Here is a 19,471-nt window from a genome sequence, read left to right on the forward strand (position 1 = left end):
ACATACTTTTCCCCCACATTTCCTACCCAGTCCTCAGTGGAACAAGCTGTGTACTCATGGTCAGATAACACTGGGTAGTTCACACCTCACTGGCCTATTAAGATGAGTAAAATCAGCTGATCTTGAGTTGTGATCACACTGGTAAGCTGTGTTTTGGGAGTAATAGGACTCCCACGGTACCCATAGCACAACAGTACATTGATTTGGTTTAGTTACAAGTTGAATTTATCTCAACTGGAGTCAGATTGGTGCTAATTGTAACCTGGCAACAGCTCAGGCATCCTGACCAGGTGTAGAGAAGTGCGAGGATAAGGATTAATTTGCTTCATTAAAAATGCAGGAAGCTGTCTTTTTTAGCATAGAATATTTTCTGCTAGACTTAATCAGAGACGTGTAATATTATTGTCCTGTATCAAAACAGAGGAATTTAAGCTTCTGATTTGGATCACTGATTGCTGCCACCAGGCTTGTGTGTGTGGAACAGCAGAGAGAGGGAGACAGAGGATGGGGAGGAACAGGAGGGAAACGAGAAACGATAACCTGATAGTATAAATCTCATCTTTGTCACAGATAATGTTGCTTCATTCTGTCAGTTCATAACCTCAGAATGACATATCAGTGTAAATCCATGATACAGTGCAGAACAGTAAGAGTAGAGTTTTGTTGGCTTTCATGAATATATACCAAGGGAATTAAAAAAAAGTCAGTAAAAATCTTGAGTCTTCAGAGTACCTGAGGTTATGCTGTGGAAACTTGGCACAAAAATACTCAAGATGCACAGTTCAGTTTACCTCAATTCCCCTACTGTCCTCTCTTGTCCATTCATTTTGTCGTGGCTCCGATGCCACCAATGGGAACAGACAGCCCCTGCCACACAGATACTAGAGCAGTCGCTGCCAATCAGTTCAGACTTTATTCAGAGTTTCTTGTGTGCAATAGCGTCAGCTGAAACAGCAGGCAAAAGTGGTAGTCAGTGATATATTAACAGGCACTGCGGCATTCTGCCACATTTTCGAGGCAGCATCACTTTTACAGCACTCTTAGAGTGGAGGGAGGAGCGACTATGCTTCAGGATTGGGATCGCTCTCTTACCGTTTTCTGCTGTTGCATCCGGAACGCATTAAGAAACATCAGATATGAGAAAATTCTTCTCACCCGAAGGTAGATACAGACTTTTTTGTGTTTCATTTTTAAAAGTTCTTTTAAAGGAATTACCGGAAAGCTGGAGGAGCAACCTTGTACTTAAAATAGCACTAATGCTACAGTCAGCTGAGTCACCAGGCTTTGCTGGTTGTGGATACGAGGAATCAGAGAGCATTGTGGTTCGGATCTGTGGAAAGGAGAAATGAAAGACAAGCAACTTGAAAATTATTATCCAAGAAAAAAAAAAACGGGACAAATGATGTTCGTGGACCTGATGGCAAAGGACAAAAGGACGACTACAGTTTTTTCTTTTTTTAATCGCAATCTTTTCCTTGTATTTATAGCATGAAAAGCCAGAGGAGAGGAAAGAGACACGCTATCAAAAATGATTGGAAGAGAAAATCCTATCATTTGATTGTCTGATAGACTGCCTCCCCTCCCACCTCCACATGCTCAACACCCCATGTTAGGAACATCTCTCTGGGACAATAGACTGAAACAAGTACTCAAGCCGGGGAGGCAATCTGGTGCTAGAGATGTCATTAGATGGGACCTAAGAGCAAGCGATTGAGCAGAGAGTGCTTCCCTGGAGAGCCGGTGTAGAGTCTGTTCTTTCACTGAAATTCCCTCTTAACACCCCTCTTTATACTTTTTTTTATTCCTTGCTCGCTCATGTCAAATACATGATGTCTTCACAAATATTAACAAATACATTTTAGCAGTCCAGTGTGTAGGATTCCGGGACATCTATTGGCAGAAATGGTATATTCATAGTTATGTTTTCATTTGTTTATCTTCATCAAAAAGTAAGAGTCGTGTTTCTTTTTTTTTTTTTTAATCTTAGAATGAGCTGTTTATATCTACATACGGAGCAGGTCCTCCTCTACAGAGTTCTCCATGTTGTTTCTACGGTAGCCCAGAACAGCCAAACCAAACTCTGGCTCTAGATAGGTGTTTTCGCTTAGGCCAACGTAGTTCTCCTACACGTTTTGTGCACAAGAGAAGTTTCAGTTCTGCAACCTCACTGCTAGATGCCACAGTATCATTCATGGTGGACCTTTAATTCACACTGCAAAACTACCTTTTCTAAACTGAGGCTCTTTTGCTGGGGAGAAGATTATGTTGATTGCACTCTTAAAAGTGCTAAATTATCAAATGTGTGGAATAAACACTTGCAGTATATCATGATGGGACACCATATATGCTTATGCTATAGCATACTGTATGTAGTCATTTTTTTTCATCATTATATGTCATTGAATGCAACCATGACTGTCTAACTGTTCTGAATAGAGTAAAATACCTACTAATCCAAAATAATACTTTAACCTTTTGGTTGACAAATAATACAGTGTGATGAGTTTGAAAATAAAAATATTCCTGAGGGTTCTGCAACAGAGCAGTACTTCGTTGCTCAGGAGTACTTGATCCTTGCTTATAGATGGTATTTACCCCGAAGTGTAACTACACGAGAATTTTCCATTGGACCCTTACATTTCGTGCCAGCACAAAGCCACGTGAGTGCTTACACAGCAGCAAAGCCGGACACGATAGGCAAGGTTTATTTTGGCACTAGCTCCTGTTTTGCTTCTAAGGTACCTGCATGCCACAAGATACTCCCAATTTCTCAGGAACAGCACCTTGTTGTGTGCCAATTTGAAGGTTACATGATATGCTCGGCCTCTGAATTACTTTTTTCCATGAAATAGCCATTACAAAGCCATCAGTTGTACAAGAAAGAGAAAAAGAGATCCTTACATATTCAGAAATGACTTTTTGTGTGCAGGAATTCGGCCAACTCAGTCACACACTGGCCGAAGCTAAAGTCTGGAGAAACCGTGAGCAGGACTGAAATAAATGGAGTGCAGTCTTGGAGCACAGAATCCAGTTGTCTTCATACCGAGGATGCAGGGTTAATCCTGATTTCTGCAAATTTACACACCATCTTATTGCAAGACATCTTGTTATCATCATATTAACTGCTACCATATGAACCATCAAACTGTCTCTATCTTGTTAACTACACAGTTAAAAATCAAGACTTTTTTTCATACAGCCCTATAAAGCATTTTGTATCTTTTCCTAACAAACCTGTCACATCAAATAAAATTACTGCATTCTATTTTAGTGATCATAGTTATCCCTAACTGAAGTTTAAGTTACATGTCCAAATACATACATTGCCATCAATTTCCAAAGTCACATAATAATTCCTGTTTAATATTGTCTCCAAATGATCAAGGACCTTTTGACCAGGGACCAGATGGTGCGTACATTAACCATATCACACACCGTTTTATGACTGTCCCCTCTTGTAACAAGAGGTTAAGTACTTAGAGAGAGCAGTCACTCTGGAGTGTGTCCCTTATGGCAGACTGTCAGGCAGTCTGTGGCCGGAATAATGTCCGGCTGATTTGACTGCTCTCTGACAAGGTACTATGTCAATGTGTCACCAGGAAATTGAGGTCCTTATTATTACAGTGTGTAGCTGGGCAAACACTTAGAAAATGAACAGGAATCATATTTGATACACTGTCAGGCAAACATGACATTAGAGACTTAACACACAACAAGACAAATTTACACAGACTAATGCCAGCATGAAAACACACACACACATGCACATACACACACATATGGGTACATACATTCAAAAACACATGAACACACACACAAAATCAGACATCAGACGTAGGGTAGGCAAGTCAGGTCAGCAGACCATGGCATCATTAGGAAAGCAGGCCTGACCTAAATAACATGCTGTTGCTATCTGCAGAAAGTATTAATCCATGAAATCCTGTATTTTTAATGTACGAAAGCATCCTGTATCATTACTACATGTGTGCCATTTGTAACAAACCAAACCTCGTGAAAATCAGTTGAAAATTCAGTGAGTTATTCTATTTTACTTATGCATACAGATCCTTCCTCAATAGAAATGAATGCACTGTGGAGGCGAAGGGAGACCCATCCAAGATGGCGGCCGGCGAGGATGCGCTCAGGCACTCGATGCGGCGTCTATGTATATATGTCTATGGGTAAACAGACCAAGGCTATTCAATAGAAGGCTGAGACACGGGGTCAAACATGGGGGGATTGCACATGCGCAGTAAAATCTGGTGTGCACTAAGGGGGATGTGCATGCATGTCATTTTCACAGCTTATTATTGGACTGTCACTGATGGCCTGTATTGTGGGTGAGAACGACAGAGATACAATTCCGACAACTTCAGGCAGCCGCCGTCCAGAAGTCCAAGCAGACCGCACTCCTTGATCGCCTGAGCGGATCCTGCGCTTTTTATCTAGCCCCCCTGCTGTCACCCTCCAGCATTGCAGTTCAAGTTACACTGCGCATGTGGAATCCCCCCATGTTTGACCCCATGTCTCAGCCTTCTCTTGAATAGTCTTGAAACAGACCCGGAAGTCCTCAAAAGTGAGCAGAAATGAGCTGAAACAGCGCTATTCACATCGCCGTGTCCATGAAACACGATGAGACAAATAGACAATAAGATGAACTAAGCAAAAATGTCTTAAAACACATTTGATTCAATACCTGGGCATAACCGACGTATTATTACATAGACAACATAGCTGTGCAGTACGGAATACGAGAACGGCCATGTTTTTTTTTTTTGTTTTTGTGCACTGTTATCTCGTGATAACGACTTATTATTTCGCTATCTCGATATAACAAAGATTGTTTTCTTGTGATAACGAATTAATTATCTCGTTATCTCGATATAACAAAGATTGTTTTCCGGTGATAATTGTCAAGCCTGATGATTGCGCACTGTTTAATGTGATCGTCTTGATTTCAGCCTACAAGAGCTGCCGTGGTCCTGCTACATGCCTCCTGCTGTTATCATTAGTCACACTTCTACTGTTATTATACACATTTGATTATTGTCACATACCGTATATTTCCAAATAGTCGCCCGGTGGCATATAGCCGCCAGGCATCTAATAGCCGCCAGGGGTTTGACCCCATTTTGCGTATTAAACACCGGGGCAATTATTTCCTCATTCATTGCCTCAAGGAGGGACTGTTTGCGCTTTTACGTACGGGTCGGTGGTGAAGTGGCGCACATGACTCGCGCTACGGACGGACGGACAGCCAACCACGTATCTAAAACAGGTAATACATCTGGCTCCATCTTTCCCACATCAAATATCCGTGATCACCTACACCTGCGTGTGTAAAAGCACACACAATTCCATGTCCTCTCACCATGGATGCTGTGATTTGATGGCCCGGTACTCATTGTAGTCCATTCTTATAAGACCCATGTCTTATGTGAATAGCGCTGTTTCAGCTCATTTCTGCTCACTTTTGAGGACTTCCGGGTCTGTTTTCCCCTGCTGAATGAAACCATGGCGACACGAAATGCGGGTACCTTATTGGTGTAGCGCGATCATGTGACGGCCGTGCCACTACTTGCGTACCAAATCTCATTACGCTCAGGCGAAACAGATTATTACGCTCAGACAGAACAAGTGCCGAATTATGACCCGATCACAGGCTTCTTGCGAGGTTATGAGCTATGAACTCCCGCAGATTAGCTGAACATGTATCGATCTTTTTTATGAAGTAAAGATCGCGTAGTCCCCAGATGTCGGAGCTGAAATTAGTTTCTATGAGACTTTTTCTGATTCACCTTACGGCCTAAAGTTCGATTGCAAACGTTTCACAATAAAATCCTTTTTTTTTTTTAAAAAAAAAAAAAAAGGTATTCTCTCTACTGGAACAATTAGGGGCTTTTAATTTCAATCAAATACAAGAAGCATTGAGCTTGAAAGGACAGCATGATGCAATAATTTGACAGGGCAAGTGAGAGCAGATTAGAAAAATAGAGAGGGAATGAGAAATAAAGGCCTTTGTTGAGAAATAAAGGCCCATATCTAATGTAATCTGTTTCAAATAAAACTGGTGCCCTCTGCAGTTGTGGGAAGTAAAGGCCCAGCCAGTATTTGTGGCTGCTGGCAGGGTTGCCACAGGCTGCTGGCAGGGTTGAGCTGTAATCAAGCTGTAGTCTGAACCTGGCATAACCAAGGTTCAGACTCCAAACTATGAACTAAAATCACTAAAATAATGAGGTTGTAGAGGCTGCATTTCAATTCTATCAGCAATCAAAAGCAGATGATTCTGCAAACCCCCAGATTATGTTAGTAACCTATTATTTTGAAAGGTTCATGGAAATGTGACAATCACAAGATGTGATTTAATTTAGAGTTTGTATTCTTAAATGCTGATTTGTATGTTCACGTGAAATGTCTTGCCAACTGTGCAATGTTGCTAATGCGATTTCCCATTCTACTCAACTTTTATTTTTGCTCCTATTTTTCACAGGTTTCAGTTGAAGATCCAAGACTTTTTACATGCGCTCAACAGATATATTTCTTTGAAGAAAAATCTGCTCACAAATTTGTTGAAATCCATGTAAGTCAGCATTTCTCTTTTTCCAAGATAATCCATCCACATGACAGATGTGGCATCAAGATACTGATTTAACAGCATGATTACTACACTGGTGTGCCATGGGATGGTCACAGGTAATGGGCACTCTAAGGCCTAGTCCACACGAGCGCGGGTATTTTTAAAACCAAACTTTTTTGGCCTCCAGTTTTAAAAAAATCTGCGTCCACACGAGCAGTGTAATAAAAATACCTCCGTCCACATGACACCTCAAATTCCACTATCAAGCAATGTAATACACATGCCAAAGCACTAGGTGGCGATATAACTCCTAACTGTAAGGCCACTGTAGCCAATCAGAAGGCAGTAAAACGTCATTACCGGACCCCCTCCCATCTAGTCCTCGGTCTGACTAGTCCTCACTAGTCTGACCAAGTCCAAGTCCTCACTAGTCTGACCAAGGTCAGACTAGTGAGGACTAGTCAGACCGATGCGTTGAGAACTGATGAAGCCGCTTGGATAAGAGGCGAAACGTCTTCTAGACAAAATCAAAGTCCAGTTGCCTACGATTTAATTGTTGCCAAATATGGAATTGACCTGGATAAATGAGAATATCCACAGACGTTTACTATAAATAAATTTATCTCTTCTGTGCAGAGAGAGCTTAAAATCATCATCAGGAGGTCAACATGAGAGAAGGTCTACTTTTGGAAATGCATGAAAGCCCTGAGTCAGGAGCGCAGACTTTTCTTTTTTTCATTCAAGGTTACAAATAATGCTGTTATGTTCCTTAAATGGCTTGATTTAGTTATCAAAGTTTCATTTTCTTAACAATAAAGATGCCGTGTTCATCCATTCTAGTTCTCTTATAACTGCATGTTATTATAAAATAATTTCAAATCAAATCCTTAATCATTGATAAGTGCGTGCTTCCCCCGCCCCTCCCAACAAAAATCCCGCCCCCCCCCTCAGAAAATAGTTCCGACGTCCATGATGCTACAGCCACAAAGTGCTGATATGCTGCTAAATAGCAGCAGTATTTTGTTGAGGTCCATCCTCGCACACACTGGATCAGGTAATAACACAGCTGTTTTCTGTTTACATCGCACACTGTGACATCATACAATGGAGACGAGACAAAATAACTCCGGTTATCCTGTCCATATATGACTGCTGACACCGGACTTTTCCAAAAAGTTCACCCTGGACTCTGGTTACAAATAATTCTGGTTACAGGAGCCCAAAACTGTGGTTACGTGTGGATGAAAGGCCAAACTGTGAGCAAAGAGTCACGGTTTTATAAATACCCGGGTTGGTGTGGACAGCCCCTGAAATGAGCAGTTTAATCTCACAACACAATGCCAGAGATGTCACACTGTTTGGAGCGTGCCATTGATATGCTGACTGCAGGAATGCCTTTCAGAGCAGTTGCCTGTGACCTGAATGTCCATTTCACTACCATAAGGCGTCTCAAATGTCATTTATGTTAATTTGGCAGTACATCCAACCAGCATCACAACCACAAAAGTCGGGTACAATGATGAGCTGCTGTCAGGTCAAGATCCTGGTGAGGATGACAAGCATACTGATGAGCGTCATCCACTGTTCTGTTGGCTGGTCTCCCAAGTGAAGACACTAAATGTGGAGGTTCCGACTTAGTGTGGCTACATGTGCTCTGCGGCTGTGAGGCTGGTTGGATCTACTACCAAATTAATGGAAACTATCTACTGAGTGCATGAAAAGTCTTAGATTTTTAACTGAAACTTGTGAAAAATGGGAGCAAAAACAAAAGGTCACATTTAGATTTTAGTTCAGAATAGAAAACACAGCTATGTATTGAGAACTTATACTGTTTTTGAGATTGTGTAACTCAGTGACGTTTATACAGAAGAATGTGCGTTTAAAAAATGCATTAAAAGCAGGTGTATAAGAAAGTCTGGCAGAAGAACACTGCCTCTCACCTGTCTTATTATTTCCCTGATCTCCACAAAACAAAATTAGAATTTGACACAGGCATCACACTCAGGGCCTGTTACACTTCTTTTTTTTTTTAAAAAAAAACAACAACAAAAAAAACCCAACTTATTATTATATCTGTGCATACATAGGTGTGGTTAAGTTTAGAATAAAGATTATGGTTCTTGTACACTAGGGTTAAAGTAGAGTTAAAAAGGATTAGGGTAACAAAAACTACAGTACGGTGTGGCCCTGACAGCTCACATAACATATGCAATGTAATAAGACATGCTGCAAATATGGAAAATACAGCCAAATAGAGACAACACAATGAAATACATAAACACGCTGTAAACAGAAGACTGCAGTATGCTGCAAGTTCCAGAAGGGGAACTAACAACTGGAGATAACACAAAAAAGTTGGGTAGCCAGCCTGTTAAGCTATCATTATGCAACTAAATCCATTTGAATGAACTACAACCCATAAACACTAGGTGTGTATTGTGTAACATACAAAGGATATTGTGTACAGTATATGGTGAAAAAGTTTTAGAGAGGTTTTGATTCAACCAAATGATCATCTTGGATATTGAATTGTATCGTGTCACACTGATGGGTGTTTTTATTATTTTGTCCACCCCATTCGTATCAGTGGAAGTGGGGTAAATAATAGACACATATCTCTGTACAAATCAGTACCATTTCCAAAATGTGGGGATTATTAAAAGCAGCAATGTGAAACGCCATGACGAGACAAAGCACAAAGCTTTTGAGCAAACCCACTCCAGTCCGAACTGAGGGCACAGATGATATAATATTATGGCACTGGATAAATCATAATGCAAGTTAGACATTGGACACAATATTCATGTATTACACGTAACTGTACATTATTTTTTACCACTTTTCCCAAACTTAATTTAAGCAAGCACAGGGTGTGCCCTCGGAGACACCAACACTGCATGGTCAGACAGTCACATTGACCTCTGAATGGGATACAAAAACAACACGTTATTTGATCAGGGTGTTTATTAATCCAGCAGTTGTCAATCATGCTTTGTACGAAAGTATAAAAATGATTTCTCTCTATGCACACATGCAGATCACAGCTGCTTCCTAGACACGAGAGAGCTTTAAGGTAGGTCTCTGCTAGAATAATTGATCAAATACATTCTTCATTTTATCTTCCATATGTAATGTTGTCAGGAAAAAAAGTGAACTAAATCAGGTTTATCTTTACACTACAGCTTGGTTATGACAAAGTAATGATCATAAAAAATTTGAAGGTCTTAATATGCAACAGAGGTCGGGCAGAGTTTAATAAGACGATACTTTGCATTCAAGTTTCTAGGAGATTCTGCTTTGCGCATCTCAGCACAAAACAAGTTTAATTTCAACTTTTGTTAACAGTTACATAAATACAATGTGATCAAAAGATATCAATGATCAAGTGATATAGGTTTACTTTCACATTACTAATGTTTATGTAATTACTTTTTCTGTCCCTTTCTTTTCTTTGTTTGTGTGTTCATATTTGGGACCTTGATGACTACATAAGGACAGGGATCGAATTAGGGTACGTTCGATCTAATAAATGTGGGTTAAATGTTTTGTTTAGAACTGTTGGTGGGAGTGATATTACTGTAGAGGGTAAAAACTTTGATGAATGGGGGGATTGCTCTCAGTAGTTTTAACTGTCTTTAAAAAATGTACTGCAAAACTAACAAACAAAAAGGAACACCCTGCATCATTGTGTTCACATCCCCATGTAGGGTAGGCTATGCCTATGTGCATTTCAATTTTGTACAATGAAGCCCCCACCACTAACTACTGAAAACAATATACTATTTACAAGCACACCTTTAAGTTTTTATGATTGGGAATGTAGAAGGAAGGTGGTAGGGATAACCACTTGGCTCTGACTTAGTTATTCATTTAGAATCCCCACTAGTAGAGTCACCAAATACATTCAACATACATGCACAGATGATGTGCTCTGAACAGATAAGAAAAATATTAAAATTTTTGCATTAATATTCCACCCCACCACCACTTATTTTTTTATTTTTTTATTATTATTATTTGTGTTTCTTTAATTATTAATTAATTGATTAATTTGGGGGCATGATTAAAATATAACATAATTTTGTTGGCAGCTCAACATATAGACATTTCTATCAGGAGTATAAATGGCAATTCAGAAAATATAGCTTACTGCAAAATGTCCAACATCTTCTAATGTAAGCCACACCCACTTCTGGTATTATGTGTGTGTGTGTGTGTGTGTGTGCGTGTGTGTGTGTGTGTGTGCGTGTGTGTGTGTGCATGCGTGCATGCGTGCATGCGTGTTTGCGTGTGCGTGTGAAAAAGTCTTTAAATTATGGTTCAATGACATGACATGAGTGTGAACTTGCTCCACAGGATGATGACTCTAGCTGGGGTCTTTGTCTTGTTAGCTGTCCTGGGACAGACAAGTGGCCATTTTGGTGAGATTATTCTCATAATTGGTTCAATCAAATTATTGATTTCCTTAGTTTTAAATGACATGTAGTATGTATGCCTTTCTTAATCTCATCATCAATATGACATTTCATAAATCTGTACAGGTCCTAATATTGCTAGAGATGGAAAAGTGACTCAGTCCTCCTTGGGGTGGCAAGGTGTTCCTGAAAGGGCCATTGATGGAAATCGTGCAAGCAACTGGGGAAAGAGATCCTGTACCCACACAAGCAGACAAACAAAACCATGGTGGAGACTGGACCTCCTGAAGAAGTATAAAATCGACACGGTCACCATCACCAACAGAAAAGATTGTTGCCACAAAAGAATCAATGGTGCCGAGATCCGCATCGGAAACTCCCTCAATGACAATGGCAATGCTAATCCCAGGTAACAGCACCTTCTGTGCTATGTTAGTTTTGAAGGTTTTACATTAATCTTTGCAAGTCAGAGGAAATCGGTGCACTGGATATCTACATAATGTCCTCACAAAAACCTGTATTTTTAACAACAAGAGCATCATCAGTATCTGTGGTCCTGTCTATACATATCCAGATATTTTTGTGAACAGATATTTTCCTCTACGTTTGGGCCTCTTGTCCACATGCAAATAAAGTTTTAGGTACCCAAAACATATATTTTTTTAAAACGCCCTCTGTGGTGGAGATTTATCAATCTTAAAAACAGTAAAACATCGTAAAACAGAGCGTTGATGATGTAAACAATGATACGCAGATCGTGCATGGCTATTGATACTTAGTGCAATGAGCAAACACTGCAAGCAACAATAAAAATGGTGGACTACCGGTTTCCTAACATTTAAGTGAGCTTCTTCATCCTTAAATTGGAATCAGTGTTGACCCATTGAAATTTAAAGTTTGCAATTTCAATCGGTTGCTATAGGGCCCCCCTTTGGCCAATTGATGTATGTCAAGTTATCCTGTCTGTTCAGCTTCTGCCCAAACTTGAAAGTGGCTTGATCAACCATAAATAAGCACGGGAACAACTCTTTTCCTCTTCACAGTTTTATTTTGCCATTAGAGGTATAATAGGTTGAAAACCTTCAAATAGAAACAGAAATATACAATCATCACTCTCAAAGGAAATGAGACAATGCTTTAACTCATTTTTAAATATTTTAAATAATTTAACTTTAACTTGAATGGTTTTAACTTGCAATGTTTGCTATTTTAACATTTCAAACATGCTACATCAATGCATCTTATTAAATGACCAATGTTCATAGTGTTTAGCTAACATTGACTACTGGAATGCATACTTAGAGAGCAACAAACTACTATTTTGGCAGAAACATATGCACTGCAATACAGTTTCTTTTTACATAGGCCATTTTGTTACTTGAAAATAATTAATTCTGATGAATATCCTTTTCTTGTTAAATACTGTATAACTTATTCAAACTCTAACTCACAAACAGAACATTTATTTTCATTATCATTTAACATCATTGGTTACTTTAACATTAAAGAGTGAAATCAATGTGTAACCTGCAGCACTTTAAACAGTACAGTGTTTTAAACAGAAACATAAGCCAAAGAGAAAATCAAATCTAAGCAGGCCATTTCATTCAATTAATTCATTAAGACAGTAAACATTTTGTCAGTATCAATTCATACCAGTAGCCTCTTTGTGGTTTCCCCCAAGCTGAACAGTTGTCTCTCTGTTGTCTGCTGGAGCCACTCTGATGTGCAGAGTGAATCTGTTGGTGCACTGCAGACAGGTGCTCCCACTCAGCTGGTGAGCTGATCAGCCTTGAGTTTCCTCACCTCAGCAGGGAGACATGTACTGCTCCACAGCCTTTAGGAGGCAGCATTACTGACTGACTGGGGTGACTGATCTGACACTGTGACTTTGGACCTGACAATGTAATATTGCTTCATTCTGATCCACTGTGCCAAATTTCACATGGATTGACCAAGTCAGTGAGGAGAAAAACGTGGAACAGACACACACAGACATACCCAAAGACAGAGTTTTGTCATTATATAGTAAGATGAGATCTCCAGTAGGTGTTTTGAAAAAACTAATGTTAGCCTGTACGCTTCACCGATAGACAGCTAACACCTGGACCACAGGCAGGCTTGGTTGCTGCTTGGCTGCGGAATTATTTAGGAGCCTAATAGAAGTCTTGTGGCTTGCCCATTTTTTGACACATGCACGTGCCTTTTCAGCAATAAATAGGCAATAAAAATGGTCTTTTGATACTCATATTGACATTGTACTGCCTTTCACTACAGTAATAATTTTTATATCAGTCACAGAAATGAAGACATCTTTAAGTATTTATGTTTGACTCAACAATTTTTGTTTCCATTTCAAAATAAAAGTCCCCCGACAATTTTTCTGTGGACAGGATCCCATCATTCATTAACACAAGGCTTTTTATTGTGAAATATTTGCAGACCATGTTGTTGTTAATGGAGTGGCTTGCAAAGCTCCATAAATATGTGGAGTATTGGCTTTCAGTTGTAAAAATACAGTAGTTACAGCAGCAGCAGGCAGCTCTGCAGCAGCACCACTGTCTATGTGAACACCACACACGAGAGCATTTGGAGTCATTTTAGCGTTCCAGTATAGACGCATGTATTTTGTAAAAAGAGGTCAAGTGGACAGAATTTTTTTTTTTTTCAAAATGGAGGGGGAAATATTGGTTCACAAAAATATCTGTATATGTAGAGGCAGGGCCTAAATAGTTCTACGGGTGGGTTCTATGGAAAGTTTTTGTCAGATAACATAGTTTTACTAATAATTCTGTTTGTTTTTTTTCCTCCATAGATGTGCTGTCATTTCTTCCATCGCAGCTGGGACCTCCAAAACCTTTATGTGTGATTTCATGGAAGGCCAATATGTGAACATTGTGATTCCTGGAAGAAAAGAATACCTGACATTGTGTGAGGTGGAAGTCACTGGGATAGAATTAAATGATTCCATTGAAAATCCCTGTGGTTGAGTCTGAACTAATTCTTCATAGTCATGTCTAGATTGGATAAGGGGGTTTATCCATGTTTCTGCTTCTTTTCCTTCAATTAAATATTTATATTTATGGTCAATGACCATTATAGCAAAGTTTAATTGTCAATTTCACACAATGTTAAGACACTTTCTGCAAGAGATTTCATTGCTTTACAGTACAAAGAATTTAACATCACTTGCACCCAATTTACAACAGTTGTTTGAGGTCCTTTAATATGATAATAATAAACTCTTCTGTATCCAAGTGTCCTGTGTTTATTAAACAACCTGACCCCAACCAAACAGGATTGTGTGTTGGAACACTTTTTTGTGTAAAACTTTGGCCTCGGTTTTGTATTATTTGTGTTGGCCAGTTGCCATTGTCAGAAGAGTAAGTTTTTAATAGCGAGAAAGCCTATTCAAAGCACATGTAACCTTGAAGAAGAATTTACAAACAATGTAATTATAGCTCTGGGCAGGTTCAGTTGGGCCTGGTCTTTTTAAAGGTGCAGGTGCAGGCTGAGTTCAGATCTCAGTCTTTGACCTGTGCGTGGCCTGAACTCTCACAATTAGCATATTCTCATCTAGCTCTTAGCAAGACAGCAATTAAGCATATTTCCCCAAAGTAGCACCGGTAAGTATGCTTTTTACTCTGTACAACAGTTTGAAAAGTAAAAAACTTTTTTGAATATTTATATGAACAATGTATCAAATGACATATATGTAATGTGTGATATGAACCTTCAATGAATTAGCACCAGAATCTGCAGCTCCCCTACAGAGCATCATAATGAGTTTCAACTCATGGTTTTGCTTTACACCCCGCAGCTTGACTCTAAATGAAAATACAGGGAGATCACCAAAGCGATTACAATTTCCCTTAAGCACATGCGAAAACCAGCCGCAATGCATCATCTAGCCACTTGGAGGAGCAGCGAATACAGAGGCTGAGACAGTACTGCCATCAAACTGCTGCAGTGTGACCATTTTACTTCAAGTTTGGCCATTGCTGCTGGACGTTTCAGTATAGTTTCAGTAAGGTGCTTGTTACGATCATATCGGCGGTAATGACAATAGTAAACTGTTGCTTTATGTGTGATTCAGGGAGTGCAGTCATTGACAGTGTGGGCTCCATGCTAGCTCCAACAGTTTTAAGGACCAAAGGGGAAGAGCTTAGCGAAGGGTCAAATACAAGGGTTGGTTATCGCTTGGGTTTTTGCCAATACCAGTGCCAAAACAATACTTTTGAAATTGTAAAGTTGCCTAAATGGTGTCTAAAAAAATGAGTCAATGACAAAACCGGCTTTTTTTTTTTCATTTTAACACCGGGGCATATTTGAATGTAAAATTAAACAATACATTAACACTTAACGTTAAAAGTGATGGCTGCTGGCCCTGAGACTGCTGACTGCTGAGGCGTATGAGGCTGCAAGACTAGGCAGCAAGAAAAAACTATGGCAGTAGTGACATATAGACAAAGTAAGTGAGCATGGGTGCAAGGAGTGTATGGCAGGGTAAGAAAGAAAACTTACACAGCATGAAAAGTATTGTCTTCCTGACTTAACTTTTGCTAGAGCTTCATTTCTCCATTAACTGATTGTTTGGTTTGTAAAAATTCTGGAAATAATAAGAAGTCACAATGACCAATAGCCCAAAATGACTGACAGAGTTTGCTTTGTCCAACCAACAGTCCAAGTCTATTTTTCTAAAAAAAAACTGACTAATAGTTCTAGCTGTGATTGTAAATTTTCATAGTTTTTGTGTGCAAAGTTTTAATTTATAATTTAACTCATAACTACAGCTTAGTAGCAAGTAGAAAGTAGCATGAGAAGTGAAGACTCACGTCTGTATTTACAGTATCTGAGTAAATGTATTTAGTTAAATACCACCACTACATACCACCACAGCTTATGTTATTTTGAGTTTGCCATGACCTGAGCCATGCCTCAACATGTTTGACTAATGGCAAGGACTCCCCTTGCTTGATTCTCACCAGAGTAAAGATTTGAGACCTGTGTGTGACTTGCATTGTATGAAGTTGTGTGTTCTTTACTACCTGGCACAAACTTCAGACATTATTTGAGAAACACAGGGTGTGCCCTGTGAGAAAAGGATGACATGAACATTAGTATCAAATGTCAGCCATAAATAATAAACTGTATGAAGCTGTGTGTTGTCTCTGCTACCAAGAACAAACATAAATCATTATTTGAGAAAGACAGGGTGTGCCCTGTCAGAAAAAGATGACATGAATCACATGGTGAGGCAGGCAAATTGATATTTAAAGAGCAAAAACAACACTCGTTTGAATATTTGGATAATTAAACAGTCGCATATCACACTACACAATAGTATATAAACCACTGCTCTCTGTGTAGATCACAGCTGCTTCCAGGGTGTCCAAGAGCCCAACAGCTTCCAGGGTGTCCAAGAGACCAGCAGCATCCAGGTAGGTCTTTGGTAGAATTACTGATCATTCTGTTTTGTTTTTTTTTTGTTTTTTTTCTAACATATGTAATTTTTGGTCAAAAAAAAATCAAAAATCAAAAGCTAAATCAGCAAAAACAACAGTTTTTGTTTTTGTGGTCATGCCCCATTTTCTCTCTTTGATGTTTTTTAATTCCTATTTGGAACCTTGATGTGTAAATCTTGATGTCTACAAGGACAAGTTATGTGTGTAAATATTAGGGTTGGGAATCTCTCTGTGATAGACAATTCGATACGTATCTAGATACACGGGTTACGATAAGATTCAAAAACGATATATTTTTAATACAGAACGATTCGATACAGTGTAGGAACAATACGATTCGATGGTTAACATTTGTTGATGTAGACATTAATCATACATTATAAAATAAAGAAGCCAATTCTATAAAAGTGACATTCTTACAGTATTTTCAGATTTGTAAAAGACCACATCCCCAAGCATTGTTGCTGAATGGCACTGGCAAAAATAAAATAAAAAGTCAAACAACAACCAAATCACATGTCAAATGTATTTATTTTTAGACATGGACCAAAAAAAGTCTTGCTGAATGAACATCATTTTGTTGGATGGGATCAATATAAAAATGAGAAGAAGTTTTAAATTTTAAGTGAAGTGAACTTTAAGTCAAATTTAAGTGTTTTAAACCTACTTGTGTTGTTTTTATGGTATTGTCTGTGTTTTTGTGTGTATCTTATATGGACTTGAGTCTGGAATAAAGTTTATCATAACACTGTACAATATAAACATAAAGCAGAATAAAATAATAACATGCAATGTAGGGGCAGAATCTGACATCTCCTGTTATTAGCTGATATCATGGACTGTGATGACTAGCAGCTTATCACTGACAGCATGTTAGACTATTTCTCTGTGTTTGCTACACTCTATGTTTGTCATTTATAAAAAGATCAATCACTTTTCTATAATACATCAATGATATTTCAATGGAATAAATTACTTATTGACTTATTCATACTTCAGAAACAGCATCAGTAAGTGATTAACATAAGGGGGGATCAAAATAAAACAAATAAATAAAATAAAAATCAAGCAGCCACCCTCCTCCCCTGACAGGTAAAGAACAGTCCCTAAAGTGCGGTGAGGTTTGTGGAAATGTGTGTGAACTATGGCCGCTGTATTTGACAGGAATACATATTTCTGTCTGTGTCTGTGACCCCGCGTTCAACCCACAACCGGCAGGATTCGCCTTTAGTTTCTGCTGCGGCTTGGCTGCTCCCTGGTTTATCCAACCAGCATTAGCTTCTGTTCCTCATCTCTACCGGTCAAGCAGGCGCTGATGTTTACATCCATTATCGTTGTCAGTAATGCCTGCTACAGAGCATGCCGCCGGCTCTCACGTTGTTTTAGCGATGCAAACTGTTAAAGCCAGTCAACCGATTGCTAGTCTCGCAATACCCGATCCATGACTCTACAATCGATTCATCTAAGGATTCATGGCTGATTCGTGTCGATTGAGGAGGCTGCTACCGACGCAGCCGTATCTCTCGCTTGTCAAACCAGATATCCGGTCGTATCGGTTAATCGTTCCCAACCCTAGTAAATATGTGTCAGTTACTTGTCTTGTCTGAAAATGCTGTAGGTAGGAGGGAGATAAAGACAGAAAGAAGAGGAAATGAGATAGAGAAGAATTGCTATTTATATTTTTAACAGTCTTAAAAAATACTTATTGGAAAAACCTAACAAAGAAACAAAAAGATACCAACATTAGAGCTTGTCTCATTTGTCCGTTCAGAACACTCACAAAAAAGCAAAACAAACAACAAAAGCAAATGTTTCCATCAATCGACACAACTTGAATACATTCTTTCAGTCAATCATTACACAATGCGCAAAAAAACAATATACAGCTGACCTTGTAGAAATTTATGCCATATGCCTGTGCCATGTATGGATACTTTGCATAGTCATAGCAGGTGCCAAAAATGGCAAGTAAGCGTATCACAGGGTAATCTGTAAGCTCTTCTCCAAAGATGATTTTACAAGAGATTCTAAACTCTAGTTTTCTTCATTCATTCCTTCTTGTGTTTTTCTGTGCCCATCAACTGTCGTTGAAATGATATGAGACCGACTGTAAGCACCAAGAGTAGGACCCGTGTTGCACGACAGTCATTCATCATGGCAAAGCTTTCGTGCTGCATTCTTATTTCACAAAATAACCAGTAAAGACTGTCACCCAAACTAAGAAATATTCAGAAACATCTGGAAAAAAAGATTGTATTCCGTGTTTTGCTTTGACCACTACAGCCATACAGGTTTTGACATTGTCTTGTTTTCATACTTTTCAAACTCAGAAATGCAAAATAATGCTCTCTTAATGGACAATTTTATATTAATTTAATGTGTATTTGTGCATTTATTTTAGCGTATTTTATTTTATGTCTATTTTACTGTGCGCTGCCTGGCAGCTGAATTTCCCTTCGGGGATTAATAAAGTTCTTTTTATTCTATTCTATTCTTCGTCTAATTACATCCCTTTTTCCTCTTTGATCCATGCTTGCCAATAGCAGCACAGAGGTGGCATCATTCATAGGTGGACACAGACTGATTGCTGGTTGAAGAGTTACGCAATGTGCAGGTGCAGTAGAGATTCATTATTATTTGAGTAATTTTTATTAGCTGTGAATATATGTTTTCCTTTTGTTTAACACAGGTAATCCAAAATAGTTTTGAGTCTAGGAGATCTGTGTTAACTGTTTTTGCTTTTTTTGTTTAAAAAAAGGGATTGAAAATGTGTGAAACCAATTAAAAAAGTGTGAACACATTTGCAACACAAGATTTCTGCTGTAACAGGAAGGCGATGTTTCATTAAGTGTGTCTGAGCAATTGAAAAAGGCCAGAGAGCAGACACTTGACGTCGGGGCCCACTGATGTTTTATAGAGGGGAGGAAAAGTACACAACAGGTAGATTTGGACATGAGTGTGTAAAGATGGAAATTATATGTAAAGGTGGTGGTCAGGTGTGGCTTTTTTTCCTG

At 39.0% G+C, this 19,471-nt stretch overlaps 1 protein-coding gene and 1 pseudogene across 1 annotated transcript; both read left to right on the forward strand.

Annotated features, from left to right (window-relative positions):
* Positions 1-1,032: 1,032 nt before the first annotated feature.
* On the forward strand, positions 1,033-14,205 carry LOC125893874 (fucolectin-like). Its single transcript, XM_049584825.1, has 6 exons — positions 1,033-1,161; positions 9,615-9,650; positions 10,071-10,088; positions 10,934-10,998; positions 11,119-11,401; positions 13,808-14,205. Exons 1-6 carry the CDS (start codon positions 1,064-1,066, stop codon positions 13,980-13,982), a joined length of 675 nt encoding a protein of 224 aa, XP_049440782.1. The 5' UTR covers positions 1,033-1,063; the 3' UTR covers positions 13,983-14,205.
* A 2,101-nt stretch (positions 14,206-16,306) lies between these two features.
* The window catches only part of LOC125893873 (uncharacterized), a 102,765-nt pseudogene continuing 99,600 nt past the window's right edge, over positions 16,307-19,471 (forward strand).

The sequence above is a fragment of the Epinephelus fuscoguttatus genome, linkage group LG8, assembly GCF_011397635.1.
Source record: "Epinephelus fuscoguttatus linkage group LG8, E.fuscoguttatus.final_Chr_v1".
NCBI lineage: Eukaryota > Metazoa > Chordata > Actinopteri > Perciformes > Serranidae > Epinephelus > Epinephelus fuscoguttatus.